Below are 22,099 nucleotides of genomic sequence, written 5' to 3' on the forward strand. Positions count from 1 at the left end.
TAAAATTTATTTTGTGCTAGTATCTTGGCTAATTTAAATACCATCCAATTAGTTTTTAAATTAACTAATACAAGTTTACAAGTTGTATACTATTTAAAGAATTTCAATTTGTAAGTTTTTTTATTGGTTTAAAATATAAATATATAATCTAAAGATAAGACCGTAGCAAAAAAGAAAATTTGCAAAATTTAAATCTCAGTTCTTATAAAATTTAATGTATGTTAATATTGATGTTTCATAACTAATTATTATTTATGTTTATTTTAGTAAGAAATTGAGAAATTATATAAAATATGATCATTAGTTTGTATATGATTATTGAAAGTATTTAACATGGAAACATACCATGAAAACAATACTTTAAACTAATAATATCATGCAACTAAATAAGAATTAGAAAATAGTTTTAAATTCTTTAAACTTTCTATTGATTACAGAAGTCAATAACCTATAGTTTTTGAGTCATCTTTGAAATGTAATGAATAATAATAGTGCTTTTTATCTTATACTATAAATATACTATTATTATAGGATATACTATTAAATAATAGGAGCATTTTATAAAATAAGAAAACAGATATAGACTAAATATATTGAGTATAAAAAGCTGATTAACAAAGAAATTTTAAATAACGTTTATTTTTAATGTTGTCACTTATATATTTTAATTAAAAGTGATTTTTGTATAAAAGAACTTTCAATTTGAGATATGTTAAATACAAATACAAAATAAATGTTCCGTGCACAACCGCTGGTGCTATTAATGTCATTGTACGTTAGTGCGGATATATGTAACTTAGTTTGGTAGTAAATATTCATGTACGTCATTTGAAATGTACGTTAATCAAATTTAAATTAACTGAATGGGAACTGAAATGTTATATAAATTATACACACTATATTCTTCATTAGAAAAAAGTGAAATGATAAAATTGCTAAGAACTTAATAAACTGTGTGCTATGGACAACGTTTTAATATAATTTGTACACAAAAATAAGAACTTTTACTTTTTTCAAGTCGAACGGTAAACGCATTGTTCGTATAGTGGAAGTCTTCTCACGAGTCTTCGATTATCAACAGCAGACGAACCGACGGATAAGCAACGGATTTCACATTGAAGAGAATTACCACGGAGGTAGAATCTGCGGACCAGGTTATTTCGCAATAGCGCCAAACTTTAATTGCAGCTAATTGTCGGAAACCGTCGATGAGAAAGGCAATCAAAACGAAAATAATGAAGGATGATGGGAACTTTTCTTCTCGCGGTCCTAACCAAAAGAGGTCCACTTTTGGAGCATAATTTTCGAATGGTTTCAGTTACGCGATTCGTATCTATCCGCTAAATTGCTATGTAAATTTCGTTTTACCAATGGAATTGGAAAGAAAGTGAGTCGGTGATGCAACGCCGCTGAGCCGAGAGCATCTTTTCGGGCCGGAAGCTTATTGTTTTTGGACCATTGTTGTTCTGTATTTCGCGCTTCAGGTAATGAATAATATGGACGGATAATTGAAACAGCCTTTTAACAATGCACATTTACAGCCGACACGGCCGAAACCTTTTCTGCATATTCAGATTCATCCGTAGACAATCTGCCGTGCTTTTACTTTGTTTGTATAATTGATACATAAACGAAATGATTATAGTATTGTTCTTTTCTTTGCTTTAAATTTACCACATCGTGAAAATAAAGATTAAAACATGCTTAGCGATAAATGTTAATTTCGAACAATATTGTAATTTCAAATGAAGATAATATCATGGTACGGCAATCGAGGAAATATTTAAAACATATAAATAAAGAATTTCATACAAAAATAACGATTGGATTTTCAAGTAAAATAAAATGTATTTGTGTTTCTTGACCACAGCATAACAAAACCCAACAACCTGTAGACTTTCAATCGACCACAAATTTATGAAGTACTTAAAGCACTTTCTCATTTAATAAATAATATTACTCAATTTTAATATATTTAACCTTTATATTGATCAAACAATAAAAATTAAAATTGTTACTGCAGCATAAAATATAGTTATAAATATAGTTTTAGAATAAATACATATCTTATATAAGTTTTTTTTTTCACAATCTGTTCATCAATGTGTACATTGAGTAAATTTAAGATCGCGGTTGACATTAAATGGATAATCTTTCCTGGTGGATTATGATGATTTGATTTTTAATTTGTTGGTTGGCTGTCGTCTTGTAGGTTAAATTCATATTGATGCTCTGCGATTCCACTATTTCCTTTGACTGTGTATCTGCTTCTATCCTTAACACTGTCATTGTCCATCGACTTGGCTGAAGGTCCATATGCAATACCTTATTAATCTGCAGGGCTTACAAGGGGCCTGGCTTGACCAGGATTTGAACCGGCGCCCACTAGATCGTGGGTAGGACGACTTAACCATTCGGCTATTAGTCGTCCACTTTATATATGTGACTTTGATTAGTGAGTATTCAATAAATTCTAAATCATTAGTACAAAAAAAATATTTTACATTTATATATAAAATGATTGTAGTTTTTACACTTATGCGGTTTTCAAATAGTCGATAAGTTCGGTTTCGAACAGTGCAGGATATTGGCAGAGTATTTATAGAAAATAGTTTTGTAATTTTTATTAAATTTAATTTTTATACTAATAAAATATATTTATGTACATGTTTCTGACTATTATGTTAAATTATTATTTGGAACAAATTTGGAACAAAAAACGTATTTTTGGCTTTTACTTGAAACTGTGTTAATGTTAGAATTTGAACCATAGAGCATATGTCTTCCTAGCATATGTAGTGCACGAAACACGTATCGATATTATTATTATTAGTAATTCGTTCAAAATCTTGTTTATTTTAACTATTGTAGGTCACAGCCCAATTGAGTATGTATGTAACTAGATTAAGTTATTAATGTATAATTTAGTTGAATATGCATTAAAAATACTAACAATATTTATTGCAATACTACACAAATAATTACATAGAAAAGAATAAGATCTAGTCTATAGGTAAATTATATTATGTAGGCCTAAAAAGCTATGATCAATAACATGTATTTTTTTCTCTTTAATATGTTTATATAAATATTATTAATATTTTGCTGTTTATTAATTATTTAGTAGTGTAATAATTAAATTCAAGTTAGCTTTAAAAGAATAAAATGACGTTTGTCGTATAAAAAAAAAAGATTATCGAATAAGAAGAAAGATTTTTTTCTTTCATCTGTTAATGTGCGATGTCAATGAAATACATCAATCCCATATAAAATTTATGAATCTTTCGAAGAGGAGGCAGAGAAGAGAAATTATATTGTACATTTAGTGTATATGTAAAGCGAGTTTCGCGCGATTTCGCAACCTTCGTCCTGTCTTCTCTTTCTACAGCGTGCATGTGCATATTTGTCGTAGAGAGTTTGGCCTCTGGGATGGATCTCTCGAGAGATTCAGCCTAGAAGAAATCCCCTTCTTCGGATCGAGAGGGAGAGTTCGCACGAGGCGTCGGAGGTGAGGCCCCAGACTAAAAGAAGAGTCTGCACCTGAGGAAGATTCAGTCCATTCTTGCACCGCGCGCATTTTACTTCGGATGGTGTGATCCTTTCTTTGTCGGTTCAACATGAAGAACTCTTTCGCATGTTATGTTCTCCTGGTTCTGTGTGTTGATGCTGCGTTTGCGCAGTTTATTGGACCACCGCAAAATGTAAGAAAAATCTTTTATTATTTTTTATTATTACAATTATTACTAACTATTTGTATTAACATATTTTTCAATTCAATAGCCAGTTGAAATAATGTATGTGTATTTTCAAACTTTTTTTGTCTTATTTCTAGTATTGCCTAATTATTATAATAAACATATATATTGATTGTTCTTAAAATTATTAAATTTTGTACAGAGCTTTTCAAATCAATTTATTAAATTATTTAAAGCATCACATAGCTTTTTTCTTTAAATTTCTTGAATACAAATGCAAGTTTCCACTTTAGGAAAATGTTGTAAATGTCCAAGTTAGAAAATTAATTGATTCGTTTTAATGCATTTGAATGGAAATCGTGAAATATTCTTAAATTGAAATATCACGATTTAAGAGATAAATCTTATTAATTCTTATTAATTGAAATTTAAATTACTTTTGAAAAAAAATCGATCATTGAAGTTTTTTTTTTTAATTATTATTATTACAAATAAATACGCCTATAGCAAAGAAAAAGAAAAGATACTGGCACGAAAGTGCCAAGTCAGAATGAAAAACGTAATAATATTTATTATTTACAATGCAACCATAGGGCTATCGACTTAAGTCGATAATATATTTGTAATATTTAGTTTACATTTGATTGTTTTTATACCTTTGGACATATAAAAAAAATATATTACAAAATTACACTAAACCAAGTTTTGAAGAGAGTTTACTTAAAATATGGTGAAAATCTTATTTTTTTTTAAATACTTATTTTTTCTTTAAGAAAATATTTTTGCTTCATATATTTTATCTATCTATTTATTATTTGATTAATTATTTAAAACTTAGATAAACGCCAGAATTGTAATTTTAAGTATCATTGATAGATGCTTTCTCTCAAAACTGACAATCAACCACGACTTTCTTCAGTTATGCGCATTCAGTATTACAACTTATTGTATTATTCCAGCAGAAAAGATGTTAAAGTAAAGTTTTTGGAACCAAAGAGAGAACATTACATTAATACCTCGCATAGTACTCCGACTTCGATCAGTTCAACTTCAGTATAGTCCGCTTTGTAAAGTTGAAAACAAATTAAATTTTAATTGAGCAATTTAGAAATAAATTCTAAAAAATTACTACATAAAATTATTTTTTTATAATTTATATCGTTTTTAAATTTTTATACTCAAATCTCTTTTTATGCAGTTTATTTATACATATAAAAAAATATGTATGTTAGTCCGGGATATTGGCGAAAATGTTTACCCGTACTATGCGAGTATTTCAACTAAAATCAAATGCTTGATCGTATCTTTCCGACCACTTACTTAGTTTTTTAATATTTTTTTTTATAATTAAGGGTTTTTATTTTGATTTTATTATTTAAATAATCCATAGATATTGAAATAATCAATAACATTAATAAATGATTATTGTTTTCAGAGTATGGTAATATAATGTTATTAATTTTCTGATTTGTTCTATCCTCGTTGATAATAATTATATTTGTCTTAATTTTTCGCTTATTTTAATATATTGTTATTTAATACTTGTTTTGTCTTAAATAATATATTAAGCTATATAAAATATATGTAAATACTGATTACGAAAAATTTCCATTTTATTCACATTCACATATAATAAATAATGTTCGCATACGTTAATTAATTACTATGGGAGGATACGTAAACTAATATAATGTAAACAAAACCTTCGTTTAGTATTACAATCGATTTACGCAACCCAATCAGTCCGTATGGCATGCGACATCCATTGCACGTGATCCTTTTTTCTCAGCCTCCAAATTGATTATAATTCGCATGCAGAAAATGCAAACGCCCGGCTAGCAAGGATAGCAATGCTTGCGTGCCAATTAAAGCCATTGGCAAGAGTTTTAAATTATTTTCGTTACCCAACTTGCTTAGTTGCAACTGGAAAATGCGATTATTTTCGATTGAAGTCATCCTACGTCGTTTTCCCATAATTATTATCTTCTTTCTGAGCCTGAACGAGCTGAGCTGTGGTTGTAAATTATTTGGGAATCTATTGCATTGTGTATGATCTGAGTAAGGCAAGGAAGAGGAGGCTTTGAGGAACGAAAATATCTGTTATTGTTGTTTCAATTATGAGCAACTAACTTTCTCTGCTCGTTTATTTCTCTATATATATTTTATTAATGATCCCGTTCTGTGAGAATTATATGCGTTTAGCGGAAATAAGATATAAATTATTAAAACTCACCTTTATTTATTGAGGAAACCTAATGCGCTATAAACAATCCGCTATTAATTATTCATTTCTAATTAGTAATTAAGTATAAAATATATAATTTATATTTAATTAAAAAATAATGTATTAAACTGAACTCACATACACTAATAGTATATGTGCTATTCATTTTATTTATATTTTCAAATACTTTTTAAATTAAATTGTTACAGTTATTGACATTATATGTATACTTATTTTTAATTTATATAATGTTTCTAACAGTAACGATGTTTTCTAAATGATAAAATGGTCTTAAAATATATTTGTAATACAGTAAAAAAAAAAACTAAATAATATAAATGATACAAATGTTTGCCTGAATTGTAAGTTAGATTTGATAAATAATAAAATTATGTCTATTCAATATATTGTTGTTGAGTCATACAATTTTAATTAAATTTAAGGAAACGCTAAATGCATTGGATTCCATTCACTTTCTAACTTAATAGTATCCTGACTCACAGATTAAAGTACTCTAAATTCTCTAATGCAGTTCACTTTAAATAGATTACAAATGTGTTTTTCAACATATTTTAAGAAATTTAGAATAGAAATAATTGAATGATTGTTGTATGTATGTAAACTATATTAACGATTCTAAATTTATTTTCTTAGCAAATTTATTTTATAAATTAATATGATTGAATAATTTTTATTACTTTTATTTTACATCGTTTTAATTAATTGATATTATATAAAATTAATAAATTATAAAATTCTAATATTTCATACACATTATCTCTCTCTCTCTTTATTTATTCTTATCTCTTTTTTTATATTAAAAGGTTCTCCTCATTTTATTTTTATTAATGTTCTTTAAAATGCAATCTTATAATAATTATTTTCAATTTCAAGGAAAGAATGATCATATTCGAAACTAGTGACTTTCACCAAAGTTAGCATCCGGAGTTGGAGAATAAAACACAAAATGATGCAATTACAATTTAAGATTACAGTGGAACCTCGTTTAATGAGATTAATTCGTTCCAAAATTTCCGGATTTTTACTCGTATAATGAAATACTCGTATAGTGAAACATATCAAAAATACACATATGTGTACACAAGTTTTGAAAATGATGTAGAAGGCGCGCAATCCGGGACTTCTCTTCTCATCGTCACTCGTTATGCGAAATGACGCTCGTTAAGCGAGTCATTATTCTTACAATTAATTTTTCTCCTTATGTGAGGTGCTCGTTAATCGAGGTCCCACTGTAATACAAACACGATTAAGATACCTTGCATAGTGTTCATTTGATATATCTAGTGACTAGACTTTAGATTCATTATAATCCGGTTTGATATTTTCAGAACGAATTTTCAAATAAAACTTTGAAGCGAAAATATATCAAAAAATAGTGTTAATACGTTTTTTTTTAAGAAAAACTTCAAGAATAACCTTTTTGCTACATTTAATAAAAAGTTTAATTACGACGAAATGACTATAATATTTGCATTATTTTGTTATAATTTGTCATAGAGTTAAAGGATGAAAGATTGGAACAGTAGTTTTATTTATCATAAAGTCATCTTTGCTATTCTTTAAAATAGTTATATATTTTAATGCAACCACCAAATAAAAGGTTACTTTTTTTCTTCATATACTATTTTATAAGAATCTTTTTTTTTGTCAAGATATTGCATAGCTACATAATTTAAACTTGTTACTTTAAGTTTATACAAGAAACGGATGTTAAAGAATATTAAATAGATCAAGTTTTTAATCAAACGATTTAACCATGTGAAAACTTGTTTGACTGTGGAGGAAATTTGAATATTTTGATCCAAATAAACGAAGCCACTAAATTCCTGAAAGACGAAAGTATAGAAATTTATTTCAAAATTATTATATTTAAATGTTTAATATAAACAAATAATTATTGTAACAAAAGTTTTTATGATCAAAATCATAATAAATATATATACAAATGTTTACTAAATATTTAATTTATTAATAATTTTAATTTATTTTAATTATAATGATTGCAAATTATTGGATGATAATTATTATTTCGTATAATTTATTTGTTTTTACAATAATATGTTTTCTCCAATAAATAGAAAGATAAGAAATTTGTCCATAAACCTTGGAATACGTTCTATTAACTCTACATTTCTTTTTTGTGCTTTAGCCCAATTCTGTTATCTGATTTTATGTTGTTCCTATTATATTTTATTAACGTTTTGAAAGAATTAGAGCCGTTTAGTTCCGGGGCACGATCGTATCTAACTAATATTCTCGGATCTTTGAACAGGAAAATTGGTGGCTATTGAAAGCGGTTTGCAGAGCGTGTAAATAAAATCTACTTATTAAGTGTCAGAAATACAGTCTCATTTGGAAATAGAGAAATTAAAGCGAATGAACAAAAAAAGGCACTCACTCACTTCTTCTCGACTCAAAGCCCATTTAGTTTTACAAGATTAACTATATTTGAGTGTTACCCACGAGCAAGCAACATGAGCAAATAATTAAAAAAAAAAGAAAATATATTAAGTAATAAAAAAATACTTGTTAATTAAGAATGCTCAATGAGTAATGATTAAGTCACGGATTTTAATAAATTTCTTTTTTTTTTGCGGAGTTTTATGTAATATAATTGGTATTGTGGCTTTATTTTTTTAAGTTCTTCTGTCACGCAAAGTTATGCATCTTTTCACACACACCTGCAGAGATCTTGTGACCTCTCGGAGAAAGTCTCATCGTTCTCCTCTAGGCCAAGTCTAGGCACGAAGAAAGCATTAGTTGATAAATACCTTCGCCTTATAAACCCACCTACAAGATGATTGACCTTCGTCCGCATTTCGAGGATGCCACTCTTCATTTCTAAAATAAAATAAAAAAACTAAATGTTTCATTCACTTTCTTTTGATCGAAAGGTCAAGTTTGAAAGATTTCTCCCGGTATTTGCAATTAGCACGAAAATTGTATGTATGCTCCATTACGAATTACGAATCAGAGAAAAAGTGAGGCGATAACAATGAGGAATTAGAAATTTCCTCTAGGACTACAGACTGAAAACGCGTAACGCAATTTTCCTCGGTGAGTTTCCGAATGGAAACTTACACAAAACACTGTTATTACATTAGCATTTAAATACACGTTACGGGTGTCTTTCTTTCCTTTAGTATTAGTTCTAAGAATTGGAAATGCTTAACGTAATTTTCTTTAGAGTCTTAAAATAAAATTTTAAGTAAATTATGGCGTTGATTTATTTACACATAAATTATAGTCATTATGTGCAATTATGAAATATTACTTGTTTAAGCATTTAGGCACTATTCTGATTTTTGTTTTGTTAGCTCTAATTCTTAAACGAGATTTACTTTGAAGATTCATACTTCTATTAAGGAATACGATGCCTTTCACGAAATTACTTCATTCAATGAAACTTCGTACTCAGAGGTAAAAATAGTATAGCCAGAATGTGAATACGTTCATTCGTAATGAAACAAGGAACAAAATGTCTTTTGTGCTACCTTTTTCTCTATTGACTTCATTTATTGACTTTATTTGAGACTTCTACGATAACTCTTCTTAATTCTACATTTTTAAATCTTATTGTAATTTCATCTTTATATTCTTGGTCTATGTTACTAATAATGTTTTCTAAATCTTCCACTAAAAAAGCACCATCTTCTGCATTTTAAAAATTTATAACATCTTCCTCATTGACAATTTCGAAACCTAATGATTAAGTAATCTGGATAAATTCGATTCTAATTTTTTGGATGCTATTTTCTTCTCTTTCCAAGAATTATCAATGTTTTACAAAAAGTTTTGTCATTTTCTCTTTATCATCTTATTAAATTTAGTTTCCCATATACAACTATCCCAAATGTCTGTAGTTCTAAATCTTGATGCTTTACAAATTTCTAAATTTACAAAATTTATAAGATTGATTTATTTCTTCCATCAATTAAAGTAATTATGTGCAATTATATAAAATATATTTCCAAGTATTTAGTTACTCATCCAACTCGAATCATATATGGATATTATGTTGTAAATGGAATACAGAATTCTAAATTTATATTAATTGCATTGAAGTTTATGAAATCGAAATCGGTTTTGTAAGTTGCGCAAAGCGTGTCATTGATGTATAGTTGGATTTATAATCATCAGTTGGGAGCAATGGAATATACCCACCGCAAGATGCTCGAGACGTCGGTTCATTAATACCGACGTTTCCATTTTCATCATGTCTCGAATAATATGATATAATTGCGACATCCGAGAAATCGTCAAGATTTAATGAATTCTATTTGGATGTGCTCTCGCAAACAGGGCGAACATCAATTATATCATAAATGCCTTCAATTTTGTCCACCTTTTTTTGTGTGTTTGTTTCTGTGCGAAAGGTTAAGAAGTAAAAGGACTCGGAACGCAAGGTGCTTTAAGTGAGCGTAATTAAACTATTATTTACGTAACTCTCTTGTAACATCTAAATAGCCATCTTTATTACGCAACAGACGAAACTAAACTCATTTTAACGAGTGCTCCATTTGCGAACACAAATGATTTACAGTTTTTTTGGTCTCATCTGAAAGTCGTTTTGGATCATTTTGAGTCATCAAGTCAACTATTATGATATAAACAATATAATTATATACAGAGAAATTTTGCACTTTCTTATATTTAAACATGTTTAAATGCACAATTCTTACTACAATTAAATATACTAAAATTCACAATAAATATAGTATTAGAATAATAGCTTTAATAATGTAGTATATATAAGTGTTTCACCAATTATTTTTTTTGACACATGGTGACAGCTGTCATTTCGCTATCAATTAAGAAATTAACGTAACTCATCCCATAGAGAAACTACAAATTCAGAAAATTGTTGATCAACAATTCATATAATTGAAACAAAATTATTTTTATTTATTAATCAATGTTTGTGATTAAAATGTAAATAATTAATTAATTATTAGGAACTCTTTACCCCGAAGCATTTACTTTTTCCAATAATTTATCAATAATTGTTTTAATTAAAAACATTGTGATAATTCTCAATTAATTATTCTATTATATGTAAATAATGCTTAATGTAGTTTTGTTAAAAACTGTTTGTGAAGGAAATATTGAAAGTTCCTGAATTATTATAATCAACTGTACGATTCGCATTTAGAATCGCACAAAAAGCATTTACGAAATGAGAATTATCTCCAGTGATGCAAGGTAGTAAAGATGAATTTGCTACGATTATTATGTTGTCCTGCTTTTCGTTTACGTATAAATAGTGTGTTTTTTGTTTGTTTGTTTGCATGAATAGAAGAGAAGTTTTCGTTGCATAACGACGAGTAAGTGATGAAAATGAGGCTTATGTAAATGCAAAAATATGGGTTTTTTATTCGTTCGCTCCGCTAAAGGAATCACAGTAAAATGCGAAACTTAAGTGACACGTCTTCATATGCACTTAAGCGAATAATATTTATTTATACATTTGATGTAATGATGCGACTGAATATTATTATGTCTTTAAATAATTTTTAATTGAATTATACCGTAATTAATTATGTTAATTATATATATATATATATGCTAATTAATAATATTAAGTAATTGGATTTAATGAGAATAAGTGCATAACATTGAACAAATTACTCAATAAATATTTTTATAAATCCCTGATCAGAACTAATTTATTTAATTAATAATAAACATAATTTATTGTACAAATTATTACATTTCATAAATTTTTAGAACAGTAATACCTCGTGTTGCTTCGTTCAGTGCGGATTCACTATAGTCAATTAGCACACATAATTAGACTTATTTTATACACAGACGATCGGTTTTCCCATTGACAGTTCTCTTTTTGTGCGGTTTTAAAGTCGTCGATTAGTCCGGCTTCAAACAGTCCGGGATATTCGAAATACTCAGTAACTGTTAAAGTACTTATATTATTTTTTTTTATCGATGTTTGAATATAAATGCGATAATTTCTTCATCAGATAATTCCACTATGTGTTAGATAAGATTCTTATGGAATAAGGAAATGCATCATCTATAGTTGGATATACAGAGTCAAGAACAGTAGAATGACTATACAAGTAAGAAACGCCTTATACTCGTCATTTTACGATCGTGACATATGTACAAAGAACGTAATTATTTACTACGAAAGGATACACTATTCATTCATATTCATCATTTCATTTATAAAAGTTTCATAGCATGTCATTTGTCACTACATCAATAATGCTTAATATTTAGAGTAATGTTTGCATAGAGCTAAATGATCTTATAAACAAAATAGACCTACGTGAACCATATATCGAAGATATAATACATAACTTCCTACATTTAAAAAAAAACAATTTACAATCACTTGATTTTAACATTGTCATACAGCTCAAGGGCTCAAGTTTAAAACCACGATCAGTAGTGAAAGTAGAGCTAAATTTAGTACTTAGTCTTTTCATCTTGTATAATTTATTATACAACAACGTTTCCTCTTGCGCTTTTCATTCGCACTTATCTAAATATTACTCCCATTTCCAGGTTTTAAAGACATTTGAATAACTAATTGCTATAAATATTATATAAGATTATTTATTACATATATATTTATTACTTACGCGGTTTTTGACTTACACTGAAACTTTTGAAACAAATTATCCGCGTAAGTCGAGGACCAAATCAACTAAATTTCGTTTCCGAATATCTCATATAAATCATATAAATAAGCAATCTTTACAAATCTCTATGTCCATGATTGCAATATGAAATATATATTATTTTTACATATAACACCATTATTGATTAATTCTATAAATTTATGTTTATAATCCATACATTTATATTATTATCACATAGCAAGACCGCAATCAATAATACTTTTAAATTGTAAGAATGTCATAAATATCATATTTTTATAAATATATCGTATATTTGGAATTAGTATAAACTTTATATATAACATACGATTATCCTCTATTTTGCAATGAGAGAATAGTATCCATTGGGAATGTTTATGAGCGTAGTTTTACAATTTATAACTAGTGGTGTAGCGTGTTAAGATTTGCAATTTCACGGCGTTTGCCATGTGGAGTAACTAGCAAGCAATAATAATATTACAAATGGAATGTGGGCTTTCAGGTTACACACATTTGTATAATTATTTAAATGTTAAACAATTTCTGGTACATCTCGTATTGAAATCCAACGCATTTCTTAACAATTTAAATATTTCTTGGAATCTTAGTATATTGTATTTCTGTTAAGAAATTTAAAATTTCAGCAAAATATGTCTAATGTAATGCACCTGTTTGCCAATTATAATAATTAGAGAAAAATATTATATCTACTTTAATAAACAACAAAGGTAATGTTCATCGAAGTAATTAGATTTATTACGATTATTAAATGGTAAAAATTATCAACTATTAATTAATTATAAGTGATATAGTTTTCTCAGTAACTTCATTCTTGAGATAAATTAATATTAAAGACTTTTTGATTGCAATTTGATCAATATTCACTTTTTTTATTTTATTATCAATCTATAACAAACAAATCTAAATTTATATGAAAAGTTCAGAATATTATTTGTTCGTAATAATATTGTTTAGATACAATTGTAGATTTTTTAACAAAACAAATAAATTTATAAAAAATCGAAATTACCTATCTAATTTAACTTAACTTTTAACTAGTAACGCACTAAAATTTCTATGAACTACTCGCGCGGCGTATTTTATACACCACATCTTATGTCAGACAAAGTGCCAAAATGATTGTATTACGACAAGAAAAACTTTTTCAAATTAACTAATGCTTTTTTATTAGATTCATAACTATTTGTAATACATTAATACATTTCTGAATCAGAATTGTCGTTATTGCCCTCTCTCTATATAAGGGAGAGTAGAAGTATCAGCATTGTCCGCTAATACACCAACACTACAGAGCAAGAATAAACATGCACAAAAACAACTTCTATGTGCTGCAGTCAACACAATTTTACACCAGTATTTAGTAACCACTTTGGGCATAAGTTGCATTAAGTGTCATAGATGGATGAAAGAAAATATGATTTCTAAGAAAATTGATGTACTTTTTATACCGGCGTGAGTCGTTAAAGGTTAATTAATATTTTCTACTTACAAATATTATAAACGCTGAAAGTAATTCTATTTATCACGTACATAAACATGGACGTAATAAATCAATTTAAATCTCAAACGAAATATTAAAATCCAAAATCACCTTTCTATAAACTTACATTCTACTTTAACATTCCCAAATTACAAAAAAAATCTTGAAATTACCTTCCGCATTTGTCATAAGTATGTTATATTGACCAATTATCATTAGAAAAGTTCAAACGATCAACCTATCACCGGTATAACGAAGATGCACTATGTATTATCGACAGAATAATTCCTCTCTCCAATGGCCATTGAAATGTCAAACTGTTAGAGCAAGCTCTTTTCGATAAATGGAAAACGCTAGGTGTTTGAAATATTTTAAACAACATTTCTAAATTGTCAACAAGTGGAGATTTTCCGAACCCTCTTAAGTGGATGAGACTCATTTTCTTGTCATTTCACGAAACGAAAAGCGAAATGAGATGTACGGAATGGAAAGTTAATTGCAACTACAATGGCAGTGAAAAAGCAGCAAAAAAAGTAGTTCTTGCTTCTGAGACTTGGGGAGCGCGAGGAGAAAACATTTCATAAATCACGTTTCATCATCAGCTTTATCTTCACTTATGCAGCGCACATGAATATACTACACCTAATACCTTCTTTATATGCGAATGAACTTTCAACACAACCACCTGAGGCAACCGGGTGAAAGTTTCATCTCGCCGCTACATAAAAAAAGATAAAGAAGAAAAACAAAAAGGATCATCAACGTAAAGTAAAATGAAAAGCCGCGGGAATTAATAGCTCGTCATTTATTCATGACCTAGTCTAATTTAATGCTACAAATAGTTTATTATATACTAATTAATGTTTAGCTTCTTTTTAATTTTGTTTGATCTGAAACATACATTTTTCAATACTGTATCTAGGTTAACTTTAAATGCTAGATGAAATAGGTTTGCGTGTGAATTGAAATTAATGAAATTTTCTTTTTTTTGAGGTAAATTGTACGTTCTGACTTGAGCATTATGAAAGGATTGAACTTAATTTTCAAAATAATGTAAAATATTCCTCATTGCGTGTATGATATGCATCTATACGGTTGTTAAGTAATGGGAATGCATTTTGTAATGAGATATCATAAATACTTGCAATATAAATAAAAGTTATGCATTGATTAATTGAAAAATTTAATAGCACTTCTTCTCTTAGGTCTTACGCAACGAATGATTGCGGGAACGGTTGGACAATAGAGATTTATTGCTTCTTATTTTCAAAACTAAAAATAGAATAAGCCTCGATAAATTGAAAGGCAATTAAATGGCAAAGGTTCTTTGTTTGATATCAAATAAAATAGAGTATGAGATGTTGCATCACTGGAATACTTTCACTCGTTTATATAGAATCTCGTCTTGGTTGTAACGGTCAAAAAATCGCTTGAATAAATAGGTCTCCAGTTTTTGTTTGCTCTTGCAATTCACCTCTCTTTATGTAAGAGATGATAAATAGAATGAGCGTAACAAACAATTAAATGCAAGCAATACTTTTACTTTTCCCCATCTCCGCCTGTTGCTCAACACTAATTATATCTATTTGCCTTTCAGAACTTTGACCAGCAGAGGATCCTGACTCCGCAACAGCAAGGCCTAATCTTGAGCGATGTCCGACAACATCAGCATAGGTTCAACTCACCGCAGCAGTCCTTCGCACCAACGCAATTCTCAAGGCAGCAATTTAACCAGCAGCAATTCCCTCAGCAAACGTTCCAACAGAACTTCCAGAATACGCAGGTCGTGCCCACTGGTCAAGCTTTACCTAACCAACCCTTCCAGCCAACGGCAGCAACTAGTCAAGGCAATCGCCAGATCGTCCAGCATCATACTCAGACAAGCTTCATGCCTAACTTCAATCAACCTATTCAACAACAAAATCCAGCACCGACATTTGCGACCAACCAACAAATTGATCCTGAAAAGCAAAAGCAACGCATTAGGGAGTTAAAAGAGAAGCAAGCCATTATTGATAAACATAACCAATTCGTCGAGAAACAATACGAGAAGGCCTTAAAGAAAGCACAAACCGATCATACCGAATTTATAGAAAATCAGAACGAGCAAAAGAGAAAACTATACCAGACCCTTTTCAAAACCTCCAATGGTTATAATACGCTTAGATATCATCAAACCAACCCGAGATTTATTTACCCTGAAGAAGCTGACCTCTTTAAATTGGCTGTGCAAAAATATTACGAAGAACATCCTACATCAACAACTACCACAACAACGACAACGACCACGACCACACCTAAACCTACAACCACGACACAAAAACCAAGACCATCAACCGCAAGATCTATTAAAGAGAGAGAAGTTGAAGATTCTGAAATCTTTTTATCTAACGAAAACTCAAGACTATTCGGGCAAATCAAACTTGCCACTCAGAATAAGGAATCTGCGGCTACAAGCAACAAAATTACATTCTTACCAACGGCTATTCCAACAAGAAATTCAGTGCAATCAATTCAATCTCTCGAAGATTTAACCATCCTTCAGAAGCAATATAAAAATCAAGAGATTAAAAAGGACGATTTATTGGCTCAACTGAGGTTGGCAATTGGAGAAAATGCGGAAGATGAATTAAGCAAAAATATTACGTCTAGAGAAATTTCTCTACCAAATGGACAGCGGGTGGAGATTATCAGGACCACTGATCCTAAACTGATTCCAGGTGCTAAACCCTTAGATCTTTCCACATTGGGAATTGATAAACCCCAACCATCGACAGCTAAACCACCTAAAGCGATTCTCGAAGAACTGACCAGAGGCGTTTTACCACCAGGTGCTAATTTTGAACTCTTGAGGGAAGGCAATGCTGGTTTGGAAACCGTCGGTGGATTACCTCAAAATCTACCGAACCAGAAGAAGGTCACATTCGTGTTGCTCGAGGAGCAAAATGATGGAAGTTTTAAAGTGCAGGGTGTTAAGGGCAATACAAAGGATAAAAGTGAAGTCGATGTGGATTCGATTTTAAAGAAGATTAAAGATGGTGAAATAAAATTACCGCCAAACACAAAAATTCAAGATATTGTGCCATCAACCGAAATACCAACAACTACTACAACTACTTCCACTACTCCGGCAACTACGACCACAACTACTACAACCACTCCAAAACCGATTTATTCTTCGACAACTGTAGGACCACTGTCAATCAGCATTCAACCTAATTCTATTCCTCCATATTTCGATGATGACTTAGTAAGCACCCCTATATTGCAAACGAATTTCGGTACGCAATTTATTTCCTCATCGACACCATCACTTTCTTCTTCCACCTTCTTTCCAACAACGAATGAGATCCGAAGCAGTACAACCACTAGATCAATCTCAGCTTCTCCTAAAAATCTAGATTTCGATTCACTTCGTTTAAGTCCAAGCTCATCAAACGATTTAGTAAGGCAAGCCTCCACTGCTGCTACTTTGAACCAAAACTCGCTCTTCAGTTCACCTCAACCAACTAACCCAACGTATCCGTCGAGCAGTGCGATTTCTATCTTCCAAAATCCTTCTTCAATATTACCAACTGTAACCACAACGACTGAACAGCCGATAGCACTAGAATTACCGGATGTGCTTAAAAAGAACGGCCTTTTCGCAATGGCTAGATTCTTGCGACAATCTGGTTTAGATACTATATTAAATGAGACCGGTCCATACACCATCTTCGTACCTACAGACAAGGCGTTCAGGACGTTGCTTGTTCAACTCGGAGGTCCGGAAAAGGCCGAAGAAAAATTCAAGGAGAATCCAAGATTGCTCAGCGGTGTAAGTAATTTCATTTCTATATGATGAATATTTTATTCATTTAAAAAATCTTTAAATTAGTTACTCTTGCATCACGTCATACCTGGAGCATTCAAAATCGACACGCTGCAAGATGAGATGACCGGAGTCTCCTTGGCTGGAACACAATTGCGTGTGAATCAGTACAACATGCATGATATGGAGTGGAACGACATTAAGGTAATTTCATGACTCGTTAGTGACGATAATTTGATCATACGGTTTCCCTTTCAGATAACGACTATTAATGGTGCTAAAGTAATGGACGACAAAAAAGATATAGAAATTCCTCAAGGCATCGCACACTCTATTGATAGGGTAATGTTCCCCTTACCAGTAGGAGATTTGGTGCAAACTCTGCAATCGGATAGGGAAAGAAGATTCACTAATTTCTTGAGGGCACTTTTTGCTTCGGGTTTAGCCGAAACTTTGCAAGGTAATCACATTATTATTTTAAAAAAATATCTCTTTAATCACTTTCTAATAGGTACCAAGACGTTTACTCTCTTCGCACCAACCGATAAAGCCTTTACTGGATTGACCAGCGAAGAATTGACGAGGACAGTATCGGACAGGACGCTTGCCAGAGAACTGGTAATGAGGCATCTCACTCCAGGAACTTTGTACACGAACGGAATGCGTTACTACCAAATTAGGGACAGTCTTGAGGCAAACCGACAGATAACACTCAGCAAAAGCTCAGGTAAATATATAAAAAGTATAATCCTTTATCCCATTGGCTTTCCAATGCAATCAGCGAGATTGGCAATCAATTAGAAATCTTGTGCGTTTCGAATGAAACTGCTCTTCTTTTTTTGTATATAGATATATTTTTGTAACTCGCGTTTAAAATTCCTTAAAATCTTCGAATCCATTGGCCAACGCATCATCATCGTCCAAACAAGTGGGTTAATGAGAGGTTCTTCGGTAAAATCCATTTTGCAATGTTTTCGGCTCAAAGGAATTTAAAACTGAAAATGGTCGAGAAAAGATTACTCAAAGTGTTTCTATTTTCGAAATTTGTGCAATAACCGTTTCTGTATACCGCTCGATATTACTTGATGTCGCAGTAAAACATCGGCTTTTAGGTCTCACGCTTTAAGGAATTTCCGTTTCCTCTCGGAATCGAACAGATGCGAGTTGTATAGATAAACCAACGATCGTTTTTATATTTATAAGATATCGGTTATAATGCCAGATCTAATAGTAGTGCTTGTTATTACACTACTTCCGTTTCCGCTTATCTACTATTCGATTCGAAGATAATACGAATGGTCAGCAAACAATTGTGCAATCGATTTTTGCCGGATTTCGTAAGTTGCCTCCTTGTAAGGACTCGTCGACATTTAAGCTATTTTGAAACATCTTATTTGAACGTCCTTTCTTCTGTTTGCTTTTCTTAAATCGCATCTAGGTTCATTTGAGATTCAGTGAAAGTACTTTCAATGGCCTCTTAAAATTAAATCTATTATGAATATTTGAAAATTACATGCAGGATAATCAAGAGAAATTTGCCATATCCAATTAATGTATTAATTATGAAAAGTATCATTTGCTATATACGTTTTATCAAATATTTAGAGGTGTTATTAGGTCAAAAACGAAAGGAATATTTACCTATGCATGCATACATCTTAACTTAGCTTGTCTTCCAAATGCTATTATTTTTTTGTTTGTTTCCCACTTGTACACAATCGGTGAAAGGTTCCAGAAACTCCCATTGCTTTTCCTATATTTTCATCAATCCCATATATAAATATCATATGTCATGGAGCAGCCTCTGATATTATTTTACTTTGCAAATGTAAGCAGCGTTTCCTCGAAACGAACGTATTACCTGAGTTAACCTACTTGCGATTGGTGAACGGCAAAATGCAATTCCTCTTTTAATCTAATTACAAACCGGATGAAGAGAATTGCTGATTCTTGCCAATAAGATGAGCGCAAAGGTTTTTGACCTCACTAAAAATTTGAATTGTAATTAGAAAGAAAGAAATAAAATGAAAGTTAGCGCCGAAAATATATCGTACGTTCATCTATTATGAGAAAGTAAAATAAAATGTCCCACCTTTTTTAAAGACGATCTTCGAAACAAAACAACAACATGAAGACAAGACAAGTGTGAACCAGACGACGACGTTCTCATAGTCATCATTTTTGCGGCATGTGTTTTCTGCAGATTAATAAATAAAGGCTCGTGTACGCGTTCCGGAACGAAAAGTGAAACTTAGCAAGATGATGAGGCTCGTCTGCCGTTATTGTCGCATTTTTAATTCTCTCGTTCACTTTCGACGAATTCCTTCAGTAAACCAATATCGACATGTCTCTTGATAAGTTCTTTAAGAGAAATTTTATCATTCAAATTATAACATTTAAATGCAAATTATGAACTGTATCTTTAAGCAATGGCCTTTTAAATTACTGCAAATAAATACGAGACTATCGGTTCTACTTTAAATATGGAATTACTTAATTACTAAGCAATTAATTGTGCAATTATAGATCATTTTCATTAAATTTAAACCAGTAAATTTGGCTTTTTTAATTTAACATTATTATTTATTTACGCATTTTTATTGGCACCAATTTGAACGAAAATATTGAGTATATAAAATATTTTTATTGTTAAATGTTTTAGGCATTTATTCGTTTTCGTGACAATATCAATCTCCGTATTGATTTTTCCTCTTGGAGAAAGTCTCACACTCAGATGACTTTAATTATCATTAAATTTCAGTAAATAACGATGTTATAAACCAACATTAGAGATAGTGGAGAAATTCATCTGTTATTTTCAATAAATATAAAAGTCTAGTTATTTTTTAAAATAAAGAAAAATCAAAATTATTTTTTAAGAATATTTTCACTTATAATATAATTTATAGTAATAACGAATGCATTATATTGCAACTAGACATATTGCAATGGTTTAAATTTAAAAGATTAAACTGGGAAAATATTAGTCATGTTTTTAATAGTACGTAACAAGAACGCTTTCGGAATACTCAAGTTTTCCTATGCGGTAATCCGCCTAAGCAAACGTTTATAATCGTCTTTGTAGAATATGATAAGCGCAAGTTAATAATCTTGTTCCAAATCATAAATCACTGTAACAATCGGTGAGCAAAGCTACTATCCATTATTGTTACTTTCGATAATTGCAGAGCAATTATCACTAACGTCCATAGAAGCATTTATAACTAGATTTTGTTTAACAGCGATTAAGATAATTAAAACATACAAAAAGTAATAATAATTATTTATAAAAAAAAACACAAACACGGAAAGTGTGAATACATTAGAAGTAAATTTATTAACATTACCTTTCTAATTGTCTATAAAGACTGTGAACCTAACGTTATTATAATAATATATAATTGTAATCAGGTTGAGCAAATTTCAATTTTTTTAATTAATGATAACGAGAGCATCATTTGAATCTATTTAAAAATGAATACATTTACAATCTTGTAATGATAATTTCTATTCTGTTTCAGGTCGCATCAAGGTGAATAACAACTCGATCGTAACGCAGAATATTCCATCGACGAATGGTGTCATACATGCGCTAGATACATTACTTTAATCCCTTTCCAATCACTTCATACACTCATCTCTTTCGACAATTAATTCTCTCATTTCATTCTCCTTTCACATGACCACATTTTCTTTGAATAATCTTATTTTATTATATAATTAATTTATATTTTTTGCAAATTTTGTTAATTGTATTTTTTTTATATATATATACTTGCGTTATTATTTTTCTATTTAGTTATATGTACATAGATTACAAACACAAAACAAAAATGTATTCTACGAACTGTTTTGAAAATAGTTATTTTATTTGTATTATATTATTATTAAATGTAAATAAATATTGAAAAAAAAATAGAAACAATTGTTAATGTTTTCGTTTCGTTTGTCAGAGGATGCCAAATCAATAATTTTATGGCGAACTTTCACAAGGTTTCACTTTGTTGGGAACAAGGAGTAGAAGAAAGAAGCACAGTTTCAATATTTTATTGTTATATTGACATAATTGTTTCTTCTTAATGGTAAGTTAATAAAAGTATTATATATATTTTTTTTCAGTATTTTCAAATTAATGTTCTAATCAACAAGTTCTACTTATAACATATCCTATAGATTTCGAATATTGACTCGGCCTTAACAAAGAACAAATAGACAGGCTCCGGA

General features: G+C 30.0%; 1 protein-coding gene across 1 annotated transcript; it reads left to right on the forward strand.

The window, feature by feature from the left end:
- The first annotated feature begins 3,617 nt into the window (after positions 1-3,617).
- LOC108563651 (integrator complex subunit 3 homolog) lies at positions 3,618-21,558 on the forward strand. The gene is made up of 6 exons (XM_017922390.1): positions 3,618-3,701; positions 15,662-17,881; positions 17,942-18,079; positions 18,134-18,335; positions 18,387-18,602; positions 21,397-21,558. Exons 1-6 carry the CDS (start codon positions 3,618-3,620, stop codon positions 21,483-21,485), a joined length of 2,949 nt encoding a protein of 982 aa, XP_017777879.1. The 3' UTR covers positions 21,486-21,558.
- Positions 21,559-22,099: the final 541 nt, after the last annotated feature.

The sequence above is a fragment of the Nicrophorus vespilloides genome, unplaced genomic scaffold, assembly GCF_001412225.1.
Source record: "Nicrophorus vespilloides isolate i.1.1-1 unplaced genomic scaffold, Nicve_v1.0, whole genome shotgun sequence".
Lineage (NCBI taxonomy): Eukaryota > Metazoa > Arthropoda > Insecta > Coleoptera > Silphidae > Nicrophorus > Nicrophorus vespilloides.